The following is a 19,162-nucleotide window of genomic DNA, read 5'->3' on the forward strand; positions in this document are numbered from 1 at the left end:
TTGCCGTTTTTGCGAATTGTTTTTGTTGTTTTTGCTGCGGGGGTGTTGGAAGCATCGGGTTGGGGTTGGCGTTGTCAATGTGCGTGCAGGATTGATTACTGATTGGCATGTCCTTTGGTCATAGGTTTGTTGCTGTTATTTTTGTTTTTTAGGTTTAGTTTCTATCTTTTTCTTCTTTTCTTTTGGGTAAGGGGAGAAAGCATATAATGACATAATGAGATTTATTAGGAGCAAAATAAAGCCATAATGTTCCGTTTGACCTTTGTATAACTTTGAGTGTGGCAATTTCATGTATGTACATATATAATTCCTGCGATGACAAATGTGTATAATTCAGCAATTTCCGTTAATTTTTTTGAAACATCTTATTGTTAGTGTGCAACATCAGCCTAAGCTTATGCTACAAAAATCTTACTTATGTTTCTGTTAACCGAGTTCTGTTCACAGCGACTGTTAAAGTAATTTTACTAGATTTCGACTTTAATAACAAGAAATCACATAAAAACAACTTATGCACTTCTCTTTTTTTATTGTAGTTAGAAACTGAAATTGTTAATTTAAGCATTTTGTCAAAAATTTGTTTAAATTGATGCCTTTTCAACCTACTAAGGGACTCATTCCTACATATGTATGTATGTATGTATGTAAGTATGTATGTATGTACATACATATGTTACGCCCATTTGCCTCATCTTCGACACTTCCGATCCCAATCCCACAGAAGTTCTTGTGGTAAAGTGTTTGCTTGTTGTTCTTGTATTGGCATTCGTGCACGCTCTTTCAATTTTATTGCTGTGATTCTGATTTCTAGTTGGATTTGACTATATACACACTCACCCCATTATACACATCCACGCCCACACACACACACACATACAAACACACAGCCATGAACATCCTGGCATTTGGGGAATTGATATGCTTGTGCGCTTTTTGCTAAAGTTCAAATATTTTTCATTTTATTGCTCAACTCACACACAAAGACGCTAAAGGACGACGGAGAAGGAGGAGTGGCAGGAATACCATGTAGATGATGTACCCAAGGGTGCTCAGGCAAACAACATTTGTCAATGCTGGCAATATTTCATTTTAGCTCTTTCTCTCTCAGTCGCCCTCTCTATCTTTCGCTTTGTCGCTGACTCTCTCTATCTCTGTTTTTGTGACTGGCATAGGCTAAAATGGACGGACGAGCCCTCAGTTTACGGCTGAGTGCCTTGCCAAAGGACCTCAATTTGGTATCCAAAAAGGCTTCGGTGGAAGTGCGTGTGTTTGTGTGTGTGTCCGTGTGTGTGAAGAGAAGATGGTGTGTGGAGTCGCCTGTCAAAATGAAAATAATCCCCCAAGAGGCTTTTGTCCTTTTTCTCAGGGGCGTAGTTGGGATCTCAACTATAAAAATTCCTCAACTTTGATTTACTCACCACCTGAAAGGATTAAAGAGTGGTGACTATATCTATTTTATCTTGTCAGCTGCTTCCCACTTAAAAAATGAATCAAATTAGTTTAAACCTCTCTATTTGTTTGCCTTTGGATTTTGTAGTCCCCTTTACAACGCCCATGCTTCTCCCCCGCCCCCGCCACCATACATTCTCTTGACTAACACACGTATGTATAAATGTTTTCACATCGTTTCAATGGGATGTTGTTTTTCTGTGAAAATTATGTAATTATGTGCGTTGGAAAAACGGGCAAATAAATAAAATGCTCATGCTAATGAAGCTATTAATATTTTATGCGCTATTTAAACAACAACACCAACATGAAGAAGACGAAAGCGCAGAAGCTGAAGCACCAGGAAAAGACGATAAAGGAGGACTTGGATGGCCGCAAAAGTCCTTGCACACAGCATGAATAATAAATAAACTAGAAGCAAGGCGCATAAATGTCGACCAGCTACTTCATCATCTTCATTATCATCTCGTCCTTTTTTGTGGGGTATACAAGTTAATGTGATTTTCAACATTTTTGTTGACCATTTTGCATAAAAACATTTACATATACAGACATACATACACATACACATATACATACATATGATGAACATATTGTACAGACACAGAATCCTTCGACTTTTTCCTTTTAAAAGCTAATGGCAAGATATCTCTGATGCTAGGAAATGAAAATCTTTTCTCACTTTGTCAGTTTAGTTGAGTTCTATCTCTCTATCTCTCTGTCTCTCTTTCTTCTCACTCTGACAATTTCACTTGCCACATTTTGTTGCAAAATATGATTTCATTGTGCTCAAATTGAATTAAATTTTTGGAGTGTGACGTTTCTTTTGCATTCACCTCCCCCAAAATCCCCGTCTTAATTCCTTACAAAGGCTTTGGTAAATTCGCAGCTGCTCTCTACGTCTATCTCCCTCTGTCAACCTCTCTCTCTCGCTCTCTCTCCCTCTATATGGACTGTCTCGTATTTTTGGCTCTCTCGCACCTATTGTCGGGTTTTCTTCTACTTTTTTTGTTTTTTTTTTTTTGGTAGCTTTCCAAACGGAAGCGGATATTTTCAACGCGCCATTGTTATTTTTTGAGTGCGGGAAATTGTTCGTCGCAACGTTGAAATGAAACGAAAATGTACGAAACGAAGGCATGGCCCTTTTAGCAGGCACCGTATCAGAATGGGTGTGCATGGATGAGGGTGCGCGTGTGTGTGTGTGTGTGTGTGTCTCATCCGCTTCATGCTTATCATTGTGCTGAGAGCTTCGTTCTCATCCTTGTCCTGTCGCTGCTCCCAACGTCTCTTACTCTCTCTCCCACTCTCTTGGTCTCTCTTTTTCGCTCCTTTGCTTTGCTTCTGCTCTACTTGTGCCTTGTCGACAGCTTTGTTTGTGTTGTAAATATAATTTTACGACTCTGCCTCTGTCAGTCAGGCAGTTCAGACGGTCGGTCAGTCAGTCGGATCTGTCGTGTCCTTCTCCTTTCTTTGCTTTCCTTTGCCATTCCTCTTGCCGTCGTTGCTTTTTGTCTGTCGTTTTTTCTCCCCCACTTAACATTTTATTAAGCGAAAATGCTTGTGCCGTAAAATGTGCGCTACATGTTGCCATCCCCCTACCCCTCCCCATCGCTGACCCCCTTCCATTCCCTTCACTGCTCTCCCCGCACTCTTGCCACACGCATCACCCTCAACTGAACCCTGGGGTCTTGGGATTGGGGTTCTGCTTACTTTGCCTTGCCCGGTGCCGCAGTCATCGTCATTTTCATTTCCTGTGGTCGTATTTATGCTTTTTATTTGAATTGATTTTATTTCGTTCGCTTCGCCTTGTTCTCCCTCTCTTTTTTTTGTTGTTTTTTTTTTTTTTGGCGTGAGCATGTTTTCTGTTTTCTATTCCTTTTGAACCCCTTCCCCATCCCTCCCATCATATTTCGCTTGTAGATGTGGGGGTTCGTATCTGTATGTGTGTGTGTTTGTGTGTTGACTGTTATGTAGTTAATACGTTGATTTCATTTTTATGATCCTTTGGCCACTTTAATGTTAATTTTATTATCATGCTCAAAGGCATCTCAAGGCAAGTGGCAAAGTGACCTCAACCGAATTATGAGTATAGAAAATTTTAGATTCCAATCCTTCATAGAAATTAACGGCATTGCGATAAACAGTTGATATCCTTAGCCTGGACACAAGTGTTTGATTAAGACAATCCATCGACTTTAATCAACTCGGTTGGGTTCTGTTTTGGATCTTGTATTTTAAAATATACACATATTTTATTTCAAGAACGTATTCTTACAATTAGACGAAGCAATCAGCGAAAAAATGTTGTCTTTGACCGTTAAATATCCTTTGACAGGGCTCATTTCAAAACTAAGTATGTATAGGAAAATACTAATCGTAAAAGGTTTAGAAGGAACTAATTGTAAGATTTTTCTTGATATCATTTCATTCTTTCTCTTTGTGAGTTTTGCAAAAAAAAGGAAGCAAATATTTTGATTGCCTTAGGTATTATTTCTGTATGTGAGTTCCATAATTGCCAATATTATCCAGGTGAGAGTGTGTGTGTGTGTGTGTGTATGTGTGTGTGAATGTCTTGTGGTTGAGTATGTGTGTTTGTGCGTCTTTCGTGTTAATTTGAGGCATTTCATGGCCAGCTACCGCACAAACACAAATCCACAAACATATCAAGGGTAACACGTTAATGGTTTGGCATACGCAACTAAATCAACAATTACATGGCACAAACCGCAAATGGGAGGGATCCAGACACATAGGCATAAAAGGACCAGGGACTGAGGGGATTGAGGGAGGGAGAGGCCAAGAAAGGAAGATAGAGTAAACTTGCCACATCATGACATTAGCTGCTGCCTAGCAGCGCTAATTTTGTTGCCACTTAAAGTGGATATACATACACACACAGTTGGTCCCATAAGTATGACTCTGAATTTCGTAATATAAAGGCTTAGAGCCTTTAAAGTTTCTTCCATTGTCTTTTTTTGAAAGTCTTGAATTGAAAGCTTAAAACTATATTTCTAAATTTCACTTAAAATTTACTTCTTTTAACATTTTTTTTGTACAACAAATTAATTGTTTTATACAGCTTAAAAGTATTAAATATGTTTAAAAAGGTTGAATTAAAATGTTTACAAATCCTTCATCATGGAGTCTTTAATCCCATTTTTTTTTGCAATACTTCAGATTTACTTGGCATTTCAGGTGCGTCTATTTCAAGGCAATTTCTCGCCTTCGATATTTTAAATTAGACTTCACAATATAAAATACAGCTAAAGACTAAATTTGGTTAAATATTTTTTGGCTTTTACTGTTAGTTTAGTGGTGTATCTACATAGGTAAGGGTTTCGGGGGATGTAATCGATCAGTTTAGGGGGTAATCGGTCTTTGTAAATTAAATTTTAATAGTATAAGAATGAAAATGTCTTCACTAAAATGAAAAATTAATTGAAAAATTAATTTTAAAGAATTTTGGGAATCTCTTGCATCTAACTAATTGTTTATTAGTAATTTTTCTATTAAGAATCATTTTTCTGAAGAAGGATATTCAGAAATCTTTTGAAAATGTACAATACAAATTTGTGGACTCTCTATAGTACCTATATATTTGGGTGCCTATTTTCCGAGTTCATATTCAAAATCAGAGTACCTGAATTAGTTAGGGGCACCTCTCAAATGAAATCATGTAAGTTATTTTTAATTTTTTTCATGTTTCAATGTTTTATTTCAAAAAATATCATAAAATATATATATATTCAAAAAATGCAGTCCTCGGTAGACGAGTTGTCTAAGTGACCCAGTCATTTGAGCAACTGAACAACGAGGATCCGGGTTCGAATCCCAGGCTAGTGTATGGATGTAGTTTTCGTCTAAGCCGAAGGCCTTAGTTGTCAGTGCTTGTAAAATATAGTTAGGTTGATAGTTTAAAACTATATCCTATACTTATAATAATAATAATAATATTCAAAAAAGTATTTTAAACTTAATTAGTTAATCGAAATATCAATTTTTCAGCTTGTACATAATTTTTGGACAAAGTGTTTAAAGACTGTTTGTAGAAAACTGATGAACAGATTTAGCAGAATACATAAATGTACATAATATATGTATGTATGTATGTACATATGTACATACGTACATTATGTATACATAAGTAGGATGCTTGCATTTTGCCAAGTTTTAAAGGCAAACAAACGGAGTGCGTTTGTGTTTCAGTGTGTGTGTGTGTGTGTTAAAGAAGCGACTTGGAGCCCAACTAGTTAACGTCACTTGAGTTGAAAAGTTTTTTGCCAGTTTTGCATTGTTTTATAATCAACTTGCACATAAATTTATATGCACAAAAGTTTTCGTTCGTCTCTCTTCAGACCACAATGAGCAAAAAGGTTAACCAAAATACAGACACACACACACTGATACATATGTACATACATATATGAACATAGCATTGTAGTGAAGGAAAACTAATCTCAACAAATTATCTTTCTAGCATTCAAGCAGGGTTGATGGGAGATGGCGAATGGGGATGGGGATTGGAGTGGGGGGAATAGAACATCAACTTTTGCCACAGGAGAAAGTTTATTCTTTGGGGCTGTGCAAAAGTTGATGCGATTATGATTTTCAATTTTCAGCAGTCAACGCCGGAGAAACGAGAATGGACATCATAAAGTCCTGGCACGATACACACACACACACACACACACACACAGACATACAGATACAAAAACAAACAACCACGGGGTCCAGAGAAGTAAAAGCTATAGAAAACATGATGGATGGATAGCAGAGCGAGATAGACAGAGTGAAAAAGTGAGAGGGTGAGTGAGAAAGAGAGAGAGAGAGTGAGAGGGAGGGGAGGCCGAATGACTGGTGCTTGCGGCGCCCAACAAATAAATTGAGTTTTGTGAGCCAAGAGCTGGACGGAACGAAACGGGACGACATGGGACGGAACGAGACAAGACGGAATCGGGAATTCCGACGATACAGAAGCGGCAGCTGTTCCACTCTCAAAACAGTAGCACCACAGAAAATCCTTAGCACAGTTATAACATTTATCGTTGTGCAAACTGCCAGAAGCATCATCAGGACCAGCAGTCGCAGACGGCGAAGACGAATTGTTAAGGAGCGACAGGGAGAGAACAAGAGACTGAGAGAAAGAGCGACAATGGCATGATAGTGAATTCACATACATACATACATAGTAGCTGTCATCTACTGGAATTGAACTAAACTAAAGTTTTAAGTTGGCTTAAGAACTAGAACAACAGTTAGTTAGTATCAACAGTTGCAAAAAGCAAGAATAATTCTAGTCTAGTTTGTGTCCAAATCAGTGGAGTTCATTTGGATGCGACTATCGATAACGTTCTGAGCCATGTGCACAAGAATCCTTTAAAAGTTGACCTTAGATATTATTAAAAGATTTCAGAAAATAACCACCCGTTGAAAATGCTCTTTAAATATCTGACGTTGTTCCTAAATACAAAATGGGCATAATATCCTACTTAGCGATGAAACCAAAATTTCAAAAATGACTATTCCAAGCATTTTAGGCGCCATAAAGCCAACAACTTTGATCATCGCTACAGTGGAGCAAGGCGCTAAAAATATTATAGTGTGGGGTTGTTTGTCCTGGTATGAAGTATGTCCAATTTTCCTAATATCTGTCCTGGAAAATATTATGCTACCATATAAAGAGGAAAACATGCCCCTACGCTAGGGGTATCAACAGGACTACGACGTAAAACGCAACTCAAAAATTTTAAAAACTTGGTTAGAGGTCAATAAAGTGGACATTCTCGCTAAGCCCAGTCGGTCTCTTGATCTGAATCTCATCGATAGCTTGTGGGGTGCACTATAGAATCAGGCGGCAACAAAAATAAATGCCAAAAAGCATTAGATATTAATTACATAACGAAAAAAAATGGATTTTCAGTGATTTGTACGAAATTCTGCAATTACATTTTTGTTGTTGTAACTTTTAAATGAAATTATTTATCTTTTCCAAATTAATGAATTTTTATAAACAAATGTTCAATAAAGGAATGTGCATTTAAGTTTTTGTGATCAAGTTAATAGGAGAAAAGTTGTGCTAATCTAAAGTCAATAAAGTTAAATTTTAAGGGGTGTACTTATTATTTTGATCATGAGTGTACATAAGTGTATATCCTGAACATTAGTGTATATTACACTTTATTTAATCTGATTTGGTGATTCCATTTCAGATGAACACGATGTTTATTCTCAAACACTTATAGTTTACACGTTGAAATCATCGATCCACATTGTATGTAGGAATCAAAATCGTTATTTTTGATTTGTTCTTGTTCTTTGTTCGAGTTTAAATATGGGATGAAATATAGGATTAAATCGTTTTATAAGAATCCCGGGGCAGTTCCAGCTTTTTCAGTCCCTGAGATGAGTATGAACAACTCAACGGACAGACAGAACGAAATGGATAGACTCACACAATTTGGCTTTTAAGACGGGATCGGTGAAGCTTCCTTCTGCCTGTGATACACATTTTGGCGACTTTAATGTATGATTTTTAAAATCTGTTTCCTTTAATCATGTTAATAAATGAGTTAATGAAAACCCTCGATTCTCTACCTATTATGGGGTTCTTTAATTACTTAAGAATCCTGCCTTTTTATACAATAAAGGTCCTTCAATTCTGGTTAGCTTGTGGTTAAAAAAGATTATTTTTTCGGGGTTTTCAGTCGATTCATAATTGAATAAACTTATGTCATTGTGGAAGATATATTCCCTTCGTAGATGCACCAGTCCAACCTTGGCTAATCTAATCCAGATATTCATTTTGACATTTGAGTATGTATCTCGGTATATATTCCCATACATCTGTATATATCTATGTACATAGTTTTAGTTCATTATTTAAGCAAGTATTTTAGGATCCCTGCGCCTTCTGCATTCCCTTTGGGCGGGAGATTCGTATCATAACGGCAAAATGGGTAGTAAGAAACAAAGAACGAAAGAAAACCAACATTTTGTTCACATATTTGATTTGATTTATACAAAATTGCACGTTTTATGCTCCATGTACAGAAGAATCGTGTGTGTCTGTGGGTCTGTATGTGTGTTTATGTGTCGGAGTTTGTTTGATATGTATGTATGTTTGCGCATATGTGTGTGTGTGTGTATGCTGTCCGTTGGGAACAGTCTTTTGACTCTGTTCTGGCCTTTCCTGGCCAGGGCCAACAGCAGCAACAGCAACAGCAGCAGCAAAGGCAGAAATTTGCCTCGTTTATTTTTCATTCCTGTTCAAATTATATTGTTGACCATCAACAACGCCGCTTGCGACCCCCTCGTCAGCGCCATTCGTTGATTTTTGCCCAGTTTGTTTGACTGACAGCAACACCAACATACCAACATACCAGCCAGTCAGCCAGAACGAGAACCAGAACCCAAGCCATTGGACGGCACCCCAGTTCCTTCAATCTTTAGCGGCGACCCTTTTGTGTGCCCTTTTTTTGCGTTGTGCCCGCGGCGCATCAACAACATTAACGCGCTTCGTTGCTGTGCTCACCCATAATCCTTTCAATTTTTAAATCATTTTTTATTTCGTCCCCTGTTTCCTTTTTTTGCCCTTTGCTTTCATGAAGTCGTTCCTTGTGCGACCCTTGCCGCAAATATGTTTAAAGATGAAAACGAAACGTGTGCATTTCGTGCTTCTTTGATTGATGCGCATTGTCAGGCTATCCCTTGCTATCAAAACCAATCCCAAATCACTTTGCAGCTCACCCAGTCTTTGGCCAGGCTTTCGTAGTCTACTAAGGACAATGACATGTTTACCCAAGCGGCAACCCAGACAAATGCCATAACCAAAGCTCTGATCGTTTACACCTTTAAAAACCAATTCGCCATACCATCAATTACTGAATTTAATCAACTCGTTAAGCCCCCCACACATACACACACATTCACTCACACGGATACACAACAAACAATTGCATCTCCTTCTCGGACACCTGCAACATCAGCAACGGCAGCAACATCAGGCAGTCATCGGTGAGGTAATTACGAAAATGAAATCAGTCCGACAATGTAAGCCCTTAAGGGCGGTTGCTCACAATTGAAATGAACAGTGGGCGTGGCCAGATGCAGTTGATACTGTTGTTGGCCCATTGGCAGTTTCGATTGGATTGGCAGACCAGAGAACCCAGCAAAACCGCCAGGCCAAACCGCATGGCGCAGTCACCGCAAGTGCCCGATTGTCAATATTTCCCATGTTCCTACGCTGAGAAAAATTGAAATTGAATACTTTTAAGGACAATCATTTACAATTACTTACAAAAAGGATAGTTTAAAACTTCCACTAAATATAAATACTTTATAACTTATGAATTATTAATTTTAAAACAAATGTAAGCTATCTAACAGCACAGGCCGACATTTTTGAGGTCATGAAAAAGTGTTTTAAGCTCAATAGATCTCCTATAGTAATTGGGGGGTGCTGATCGCGGCCCTGTACTCTGTTTTTCTCCATCACGTCAGGATTTTGAAAAAAATGCGTTCAAATTATCCAAAATAACCTCATTTGCAATATAATATTCCATGATATAGGCATAATACTGTACTAAAAACAATATTATTTTATCCTATTAATATACTAAGCTTGATTTTAAAAAAAATTTACAAAATATCAAAGAGCTTTTTCTTTGTTATAATGGATAATATCTTACACTCTGGATATACATAGTTCCATAATGAGTAAAATTTCAACCAAAAAGTATGCTATAGGAATTCCAAGAATTGTCTGCTTTTAAATTTTAAATAATTGTGGGAATCTGCTGTGTCTAACAAATTGTTTATTAGTTATATGTGAAAACAAGAACTAATTTTCTTAAATGGAATATTCTAAAATCTGTTAAAAAAGTTGAAAATTTTTGTTTTAAACTTTCTATAGTATACTTTTGGGTGCCTATTTTCCAACCCCAAATCTCCAGATTTCTCAAAATCTGGACGTGATGGACAAAAACCAAGTATGCAGTTAGAATCAGCGTACCCGAATTAGTTAAGAACAGTTATTAGTTACTATAATAAGAGCTTTTGATTACGTTAAAATCGGTTAAAGCTATCGTTTTCTACCCATCGCTAACATTGTACGCCAGCAACACAGCAACACAACAAGTGGGTGGTTTTAGCCATGCAATTGTCGGTTCTGCACTGAAAGTAAGCTCGCCTAAATTAGGATAGCTTTGAATGTACCTGCGACTCTCATCAGAGAGTCTAGAATTAATGGTATTAATTGTGAATCCCAAAAGTCTATATTAATTGAGGGATTCTCAAAGTTGTCTCTCAGAAGAAAGCACAAGTTTGATATGCATTTATACACAGAACGTTGTCTGACCGTTCCCTTGTCCGTCTGTGTCATCACCTAAATCTCAGAGACGCCAATAGCTTGATCAATCAAATTTAATCTAAATATTTATATAGTTCGTACGCAAAAACAACAAATTTAATTTAATGAAATAACATTTACCTATACTGTTGTTACGTACCATTTAAGAAAACTAGGACAATTTTATTATTTGCTTTAGAAACAAAGAGACTTCGGTGTACCATGCACCAAGTAAAACAAACCTTTTAAACTTATAATAACAAATGGATTTATGTGTGTATATAAAATTCAGTTTTCATGCTGCTTTGCTCACTATCTCGCTAACTCTTACAAGCACAGGGACACTCTAGCACTTTTCTAGCTTAGCGAAAACCTTTTATATGCACAACCTGGTCCGATTTTGATCAAATTTTGTACTTTGCTAACGGCGGACATGCCTAGATCAATTCGACATATGCATGCATTAGATTTAGCGGACGTTGACGATACTATGCGCAGTACATTTAAGTGGCTCCTACGACACCAGGACAAAGCCTGTTAGGCGCGAGCCCAAGCTGCCCACCTCCCACCCGACCGAACAAGGGGTGCAGCCGTATAACGCATGGCACGAACCGCGTGGACAAATACACAATAGAAAAAACAGACAGTCAAATAATCCTATAGCGATGTTTGAACTAAATAGAAAAGGATAGATGTTTTAAGTATATTAATAAAAGAAGAGGACCCTAAAAGGTTCATGCATGGCATAGTTAGAAGAACAACGACTAAGGGTTAATAGTATAATAGGATGTCTGCTCCGTCTACATGGTACCGACAGATTAACCTGAGCAAATCACTAGGGATTAGGAGCTTGTGCATCTAAATAACACCAAGCATTATTCTACTGTTAGTTAAGGAAGGAAGGTTAATCAAAAGAAGTCTACTAGGATACGAAGGCAAATTGACATTGCGATTCCAGCTTAAGCCACGAAGAGCATAGAGCAGGAACTGCTTTTAAACAGATTCAAGTCTAGTCGGGTGGGACTCATATTGAGGAGAACAGATGCAAGATCCATACTCTAAAATAGGACGGACAAGCAAAGTAAAAAGAACTTTAGTTCTATAGGGGTCATCAAATTTTTTTTGACCATCTTTTAATAAAACCAAGAACACTCATGTCCTTTGCGACCGTGGTGGAAATATGGGAGTTAAAATTTAACTTAAGGTCCATAAGTACGCCCAAATCATTTATATTATTTCGACGTTCTAAAGGACTATTGTTTGGAAAATAAGTGACCAGTTGAGGAGAGTTACGAAAACAAGTCGTTACCTTACATTTGGTAGTGTTAAGATTTAATAGATTAAACTGGCATTAGGATTGAAAGTTTTTAAGATCAGTTTGTAGGCAAATAAATAAATCTGTTTAACTAACCATTAGTTTTAACTTATCATTGCTAAGTTTGGTACAGAAGCTAATTTAGGCTAGACTAAACTTCATGTAACCTTGCAGGACCTTCTATACCTTTCAATTTCTCTTGTTGATTTTCTTGAAGAAGTTTTGGTTCTCGATTATTTAAAATGTGTCTCACAAAATCCTACAATAACCTCGATGATGAAATCTTGTTTTTTGGGCATAAGATTCAAATGTTTTCACAGATGTATCTCGTGTCCAGGAAAGGTATTGAAAATCATGTGCTTACTTTATAAGCTGCAAGCGATAAAAGACGAAACAACTGATAAAGCAAAATTAACCATTTAAGTGATATAGTTGTCAGATGATTTCAATATATGTATGTTCAATGAAATTTTTCTTTTTCAAGTTGTTTTCAGCTATCATAATCCGCTTGAGTCAGAAACAGATGGAAAGTGACGAAATAAAACAGTGAAACGAAATTAATTACAGTGAAAAGAAAACGTTAAGCAAGTGCTTAACGAGTGCACTTAAAAATCCAATAAATCATTTCAACAACCCAATGTCTATCATATTTTAAATTAATAAAGTTTTTTCGACAATGGCAAACAGAGAAAGAAAATGTAAAGTGTGACGCTTGGGAAAAGTCATTCGCATATTTAAATACCCTTTGGTGAAGGTGCTTTACACTTGATTTTTATCATCCCGTGATCATGTCATGACTCCAAGGAGTCTAAGCATTCCAAACAGTTGGTAAGTATAACAGAGAAGGTTTCCACGAGATATTTGGTAGTCTGAAAGAGAAACGGCACATTTTAATCATATATAAGGATGAACTTTTCGAAAGAGAAATGGGTTAGGACCCTTAACACAAAAGTTACAAATATTCTAAGGAGTGGAACAGCAACCGAATAGTCAAAAACTCACTTTCAAAGACCATAGAGCAGTTTGGAGTTTGGAGACGAGTTTGGAGGTTGGAAGATCACTTGACCTAACAATCTCATTCTCTTTCTTTCGGTCAATCTGTGGGAAGTGAATGGATCGCTTAATTTAATTAGGGTAACTCAAAGTCACTGCCCGGCCTCGATTAAGGAAATTATACTTTTTCTCTAGCTCATTTCATTTTAGTGCGCTAACCTCGCCTTTCTCTCAGACTGCACCCACTCAATCTAGTTGTCTGTTTCCTTTGAGTTTTCCAACTCAATTTCTGTGGCACAAAAGAAAAAAATCAAAAGGGGACAACAAAACGAAGAAAAGAAGAGAAAATCGTTTGCCAGTTACAACTGTCAGGCAAATAAAAATCAAATTTAAAACGCTAAAGAAACTCGCTGGCAGAGCCGAAAAGCAGACAACCAAAGACAAACGACCGGAAGCATCAAGGTGGTGGTAGGGGAGCAGGGGTGCCAGTTCGAATGGGAGAGAGGGGTGTGGGTTTGGTGGAGGAAGCTTGCTGGCTAAATGTCGCAATTTTACGAGTCAATATAAAGGTGCCTGGGGAGTCATTTACAGGCGCACGGCGGTTTGGTTTTTGTTTGGTAATAAAAACGGAAAGGAAGAACCAGCAATGTAAGGACAGAAATAGGAAGTGCTGCCTTTTACGGCCAAAAGCTGCACATAAAAAATTTGTAGACAAGGGAAAAACCAGTGTGTTTAAGAAGCACAAGAAGAGGACAATATTGCAAAGGCAGAAACGTGGCCAAACGGGTTGTTCATGGCCGGGTGAGTTTTCCACCCATTTCCAAAGTCAAATATGATGGCAATTTTTATGTGTTCTCTCCCTGTGAAATATATTTTACCAATGAAGCATAAAATATCCCGAAATGGAAAACCGACTGAGGCCACCCACCCATCCGCCACATTCTAAAATGATTTACAATTTAACCTGGTTTTTATGACAAATTCACGGAACGCTTGTAATTGGCATGTGAGACTTTATTGTTTAGAACGAAATTTTGTGACACATTTTGAAATTAGTTTTCATCTGCCAACTCTGCAAATCAAGAGTTTCTTTTAGATAATCCTAGATTTCTGGAAAGAACTTTATCATCCAAGTTCTCAATTATGGAATATTGAATAGGAATGAATCCCAGGAATCAATTGCTTAATGAATATTTCGATATGTTACCCTTTTGGCTTGCTTTCCTATTTTGAGTTATTCTTACAGAGTAATTTCAAGTCAAAATCCATTGCAAACTTCTGTCTCTAGTTATATCGACTAAGTTAGACTTCTTACAATTTTATTGGCTTTCATTCAGAAATCTAGACTTGAGTGAGATAACTTGTTTTGGTAATCTGTTTGCCTCTCTTAAGGGCTGGGCACTTTCAAATGTGATTAATAACATTTTCATTTCAAAAGTTTCTTAAGAACCCAAAGAGTTTTCTTGGATGGAGCTAGTATCTACACGCAGAGATTCCAAATTAAGAGATAGTTATTCCTTTTCTTAAATATGGGACTTAAATTCATCAAAGTTTCGTTTCATTTCTCTGTTATGAAAATGCGAGATGTTTATTATCGGATTACCGCCTCACATTCTTTGGCACTTGAAATGTTTTACTGTAATATAAATAACTTAACTATTTGTTGATAAATGGCAATCGTTCAATCCTGGATAACATACTGCTGCTCTAACCCCTTCTTCTAACAACCTTTCTACTGGTCGTAGTGAACTTCATGGACAAATGCGCTGAATTTTTCGTGGCTCGAGCAGTGCAGTGATTGCAATTTCCATGGACTGTTATATCACCGTTCTTGATGGTTATCTTTGGAATTTGTATGCGGCCTGAAAATTGATTCACTTAGTTGGAGCATTGTAAAAATTTTGCCATCAATTTTCATTACTTACCGCCATATGCAACATCCACCAAGACGAACAGCGACAACAGCGAAACAAATACCACGTTCATCCACTTCATTGTAGCTACAAGCAAAGACTGTGACACTCTGATTAAGATTTCGCCATTTGTCAGTGCTTTTTATAAGCAATCAACACCAGCAGCAGCAGCAGCAGCAGCAGCAACAGCAACAGAAGCTGGGGTCGGCGCCCATGCACGCGATAAGTCATACTAGAATGCAAAAAAAAAACCTAGAATATATTAAAGTGGAATTGCCGATGATGGCTTTAGGTTTTCCCTTTTCATAAGTCAGAAACCCCCTTTTAAGTTGTCTTTGAACCAAAGAGCTTTTAATCTTTAGGGAATTGTGATTATTTATCTCGTCAAGTGTCGACCTAAGACTTTTATTAACCACATTATTAACAACATATTTACATCTGTTGACTATCTGTAGATCATAAAGATGGTTAGAGCTTAAACCATAAAATAAGCTTACGTATTTTTCACGATCACTTGTCCATTGCAATACTATTCGATATCAGACCACTGAATTCCTCACTTTAATGAATTCAAGTGTGCAATTATCTCTTTAACAATAGGGCCCAAACTGAAAAAGAAAAACTCATGATGGAATACCTCCAATATTTCATGGAATAGATGCCAAACAAACACTACTTACTGATCAATTAATTAGGGCAAGTTACTCTTCATTTATAGGGTTTCTTTAGGAGATGCCCCGACTGGAAGATACCCTCTATTAAAACAGAAGGAAAACTATTGCTCCCACCAAGAATGAGAAAGACTAGGCGAAAATTTCTGTCTTAAAGTGTTTTATTTATCAATCACCACCGCCGCTAATACTGCAACCGACACAATCCTTGTTATGGAGATAAGTCCCCCCGGGTAAGCGGCCACTGAAGCCATCTTCTATGACGCGATCCTGACTGGGAGCTCGAGATCCAGAACCACCCGCAGCGGCACCGCTGGAACCTCCTCCTATAATGACCGTGCCATGTCCGGGAGTGCCTTTGTACACCTTGTCACCCACAACTAGAGTCTCTGCATCTGGAGGACTGCAGTTCTGGCATTTGCCATTGATAATTACTTTACCAGCTAGACAAAGAGAGAGAGAGAGAGATGGAGAGAGGCGACATAATGTGAGCTGATGACTCCAATTTAATCCTGTCATCGCCTACCTGTTGACTGGGCCACCAAGGCGGTGAGGACAACAAACGCAAGGCTTAGGCTTAGGTTGGTCATTGTGAGTGAGTGAAGTCTCAGTCGGTTCTACGGCAGGAGCTGAACAACCCAAAGCTTTATATACCCAACAGCCAACCAATTTGTAGGTGTTATCAGTGGGGGAAACCAGAGCAGGAAAAGAGGCTGAGATAAGCGAGAGAATCAACTTGCATAAATGAAACCGGTTCAAGAGAGAGAATTCTAGGGAATACATCACTTGGGTTTAACCACAATATCGATGTATGTAAGTATGGTGTATTTATTTGTTGTTTTCTCTCTGTTTCACAGATAATCTTAGGTGGTCTAACCACGTATATTGCAACCGACACAGTCGGTGTTCCGCACAAATGTTCCAGGTTGGCCCCGAGAATCAATTGTAGTTATAGGACCACCGCCCCAGCCGCCATCACCATCACCGCCGCCGATTTGGATTATTTGACGTCCTCCCCATTGGCGCTTATAGCGGTGACCCCCTGTGATATGCTGTGACACACCTCCGTCTCGACCCCCGCCAGTCGACTGATGCAGTCCCCAGCTATTGCCGCCACCGAAGCTCCAATCATCATCATCGTTATCTACATTACTCACAACGCGGCGGGCGGGTAAAGGCTTTGGCTTAATCGTCGTCTGATGCCGTCCATGTCCACCACTGTATCCGCGGCTTGGTGCTCTTGGCGTGGTTGTTTGCGGCTGATTGCAGTCGACACAACTGCCCTTGATTGTCACCTTGCCGGCTGGAAGCGAAAGTTTATCAGAGATCTTTCATGTGTTCGTTCTATCACTAGTCTTTACTGACCTTGGGAAAAGGCCAGAATGGCCGAAAGCACTGCAACCAAAAGCAGGGCCAAACACTTCATTTTGAATCCAAATTCACTCGTCCACTTCGCAGTCCTTTTTATACCCGTCAACAGCGACGACCCGATTGGCTCTAACTTGTCGAGAATGCGCCTCAGAGCGTAAAATTTATTTATATATATGCATAATTGTGTATTGTATGTATATTTTATACCCTGCACCCACTTGGTGACATGGCATATTGAAGTCATCCGCCATCCGCCTCTCTGCATGACCAACTGCATTGCGAGGCCTGTCAGAGGTAGAGGGATAATGGATATCCCTGACAAGCGGCATATTAAGTACACAAATAAACATTTGTTTTACTTGGTGCATGGTATCCCGAAGTCGGCGAGATAACCAACTTACTTTAATTTTTCCTATATACAAACTGGAATTGCCCAGATTGTTGATTAAATTTTGCTTACCTCAATATACATACGTAGCGAGACAAAGCTGAACTTTTAACCTACCTTGAAATAGAGATTACAGTTTTTTATTTAGAATGTCCAAGACAAAAGTAACAGGGAACTCTCTACATAAAGGATGCATTCAATGTTGCCAAATCAGATAATTTATAAATAATTTAGTAAAACAATCAGTCAAAAGTTGAATATAATCACTTAAGAAAGTACCAGAAGAAAGTCTTATCAGTAATTGATTCTATCTTTTAGTATACTATGGCAAAAAAAAGTGCAGCATTTCAAGAAATCTTGTTTACAACATATTTACAACACATTTCCAAGAACTAAAACGCTTCGAATAAACTAGAGGACTACTTTAATCGCAGCACAGTGGGGCAATTTTGTATGTTCTCAAGTTGGAATTGATTCGAGGTACTTACGACTTCAAGAAAAAGGAAGGAAAAAGGAAGTTGTAGACACTTTGACTTTTCGTTCTATCGATCTCTTGATGAAAATATATATAAATATATTAAACTCACGATGTATGGTAGATATAATAATTAGTCTGAAAATCGGATCAAAAGGGAAGACATTCTACATAAAGGGAGAAAAATATACTTTAAGTTTAATTTTATAGAGCTACGAATCGAATGATTTAGGTATTCAATTTATAATTATCCTAATTTCCAGCTAAATTCACCAGAATAAACAAATAAATCAGGTCTTGGGTAGATGCACTTTAAGCGTAAGCAGAGATAGAAAGAGAGAGAGAGAGAGAGGGAGAGCACTTAACAAGGCCGCACACTTAATGCCAATGCCAATACCCCAGTCCCAGTGTTCTAATGGGATTTTCCCCCATTCTCGCTATCAAGTCTACTGAGCTTGCACTACCTACGTGGGGCCTTTGTTTGGGTATATAAGATCGAACAAGTTGTCGCAATTAGCATCAGTCCAGCGCTAACCATTGAACGGGAATCAATCCAAACAAAAACAACAAAACACAATCAATATGAAATTCTTCTCAGTTGTCACCGTTTTCGTGCTGGGTCTTTTGGCTTTGGCCAATGGTAAGTCTTAATTTAGATCTCTAATAACTCGAATTTGTCGTTTCTAACAATAATCTTCTATTCAGCTCTTCCTCTGTCACCTGATCCTGGCAATGTGGTCATCAACGGGGACTGCAAATACTGCAATGTCCATGGCGGCAAGTGAGCACATCAGGGAAACCCAGGACTGAGAGTTGAAGTGCGGTGGGAGCTTACCTCAAACAGCAATAGAATATTTAAAAGAAATTAAATTTAGTTCTTAAAAAAAAAAAAAAACTAAAACAAACATTAAAACACACATAAAATAAACCTCATTTTAATTTACAAGTAAAAAGTATATTTGTCTGTATTTGTTGGAATCTATTGTGTCAGCAATTTGACACTTTCTTTGTCCCTTTTTCATTGTGAAAACTTTATTAATTTAAAATACGAGAGGCAGAGAGACAAAACGAGGGACAATGAGAGAAAGATTGAGAGATACATACAAAAACACAGAATTCCGATGATTTATTGGTTTTCTGAGTGCACTGAAGCGCCACACTTATAATTAATTTTATTTTGATACCCTACCCAACGGAGATCGTGGACTTAGCCAAGAGTTATGGCAATGTTCAGAGCAAGA

At 38.0% G+C, this 19,162-nt stretch overlaps 4 protein-coding genes across 5 annotated transcripts; 1 reads left to right on the forward strand and 3 right to left on the reverse strand.

The window, feature by feature from the left end:
• Positions 1-14,654: 14,654 nt before the first annotated feature.
• BomT1 (Bomanin Tailed 1) lies at positions 14,655-15,167 on the reverse strand. The gene is made up of 2 exons (XM_068288175.1): positions 15,029-15,167; positions 14,655-14,965 (listed from the first exon to the last, which is right to left on the reverse strand). The coding sequence occupies exons 1-2, from the start codon at positions 15,096-15,098 to the stop codon at positions 14,811-14,813; spliced, it is 225 nt and encodes a 74-aa protein (XP_068144276.1). The 5' UTR covers positions 15,099-15,167; the 3' UTR covers positions 14,655-14,810.
• Positions 15,168-15,830: 663 nt separating this feature from the next.
• On the reverse strand, positions 15,831-16,460 carry BomBc1 (Bomanin Bicipital 1). Its single transcript, XM_068287744.1, has 2 exons — positions 16,214-16,460; positions 15,831-16,130 (listed from the first exon to the last, which is right to left on the reverse strand). Exons 1-2 carry the CDS (start codon positions 16,275-16,277, stop codon positions 15,856-15,858), a joined length of 339 nt encoding a protein of 112 aa, XP_068143845.1. The 5' UTR covers positions 16,278-16,460; the 3' UTR covers positions 15,831-15,855.
• Positions 16,456-17,212, reverse strand: BomBc2 (Bomanin Bicipital 2). The gene is made up of 2 exons (XM_068287743.1): positions 17,053-17,212; positions 16,456-16,990 (listed from the first exon to the last, which is right to left on the reverse strand). Exons 1-2 carry the CDS (start codon positions 17,111-17,113, stop codon positions 16,560-16,562), a joined length of 492 nt encoding a protein of 163 aa, XP_068143844.1. The 5' UTR covers positions 17,114-17,212; the 3' UTR covers positions 16,456-16,559.
• A 699-nt stretch (positions 17,213-17,911) lies between these two features.
• Positions 17,912-18,874, forward strand: LOC137575392 (bomanin Short 2-like). Of its 2 annotated transcripts, XR_011032158.1 has the most exons (3): positions 17,912-17,926; positions 18,185-18,561; positions 18,627-18,874. XR_011032158.1 is itself a non-coding variant. In XM_068287954.1 (2 exons), exons 1-2 carry the CDS (start codon positions 18,504-18,506, stop codon positions 18,704-18,706), a joined length of 138 nt encoding a protein of 45 aa, XP_068144055.1. In that variant the 5' UTR covers positions 18,428-18,503; the 3' UTR covers positions 18,707-18,874. The 2 variants fall into 2 exon arrangements, 1 of the variants encoding a protein (XP_068144055.1); XM_068287954.1 differs by lacking the exon at positions 17,912-17,926 and having other exon boundaries at positions 18,428-18,561.
• Positions 18,875-19,162: the final 288 nt, after the last annotated feature.

This window comes from Drosophila tropicalis, unplaced genomic scaffold (assembly GCF_018151085.1).
Source record: "Drosophila tropicalis isolate 14030-0801.00 unplaced genomic scaffold, ASM1815108v1 contig_573, whole genome shotgun sequence".
Taxonomy (NCBI): domain Eukaryota; kingdom Metazoa; phylum Arthropoda; class Insecta; order Diptera; family Drosophilidae; genus Drosophila; species Drosophila tropicalis.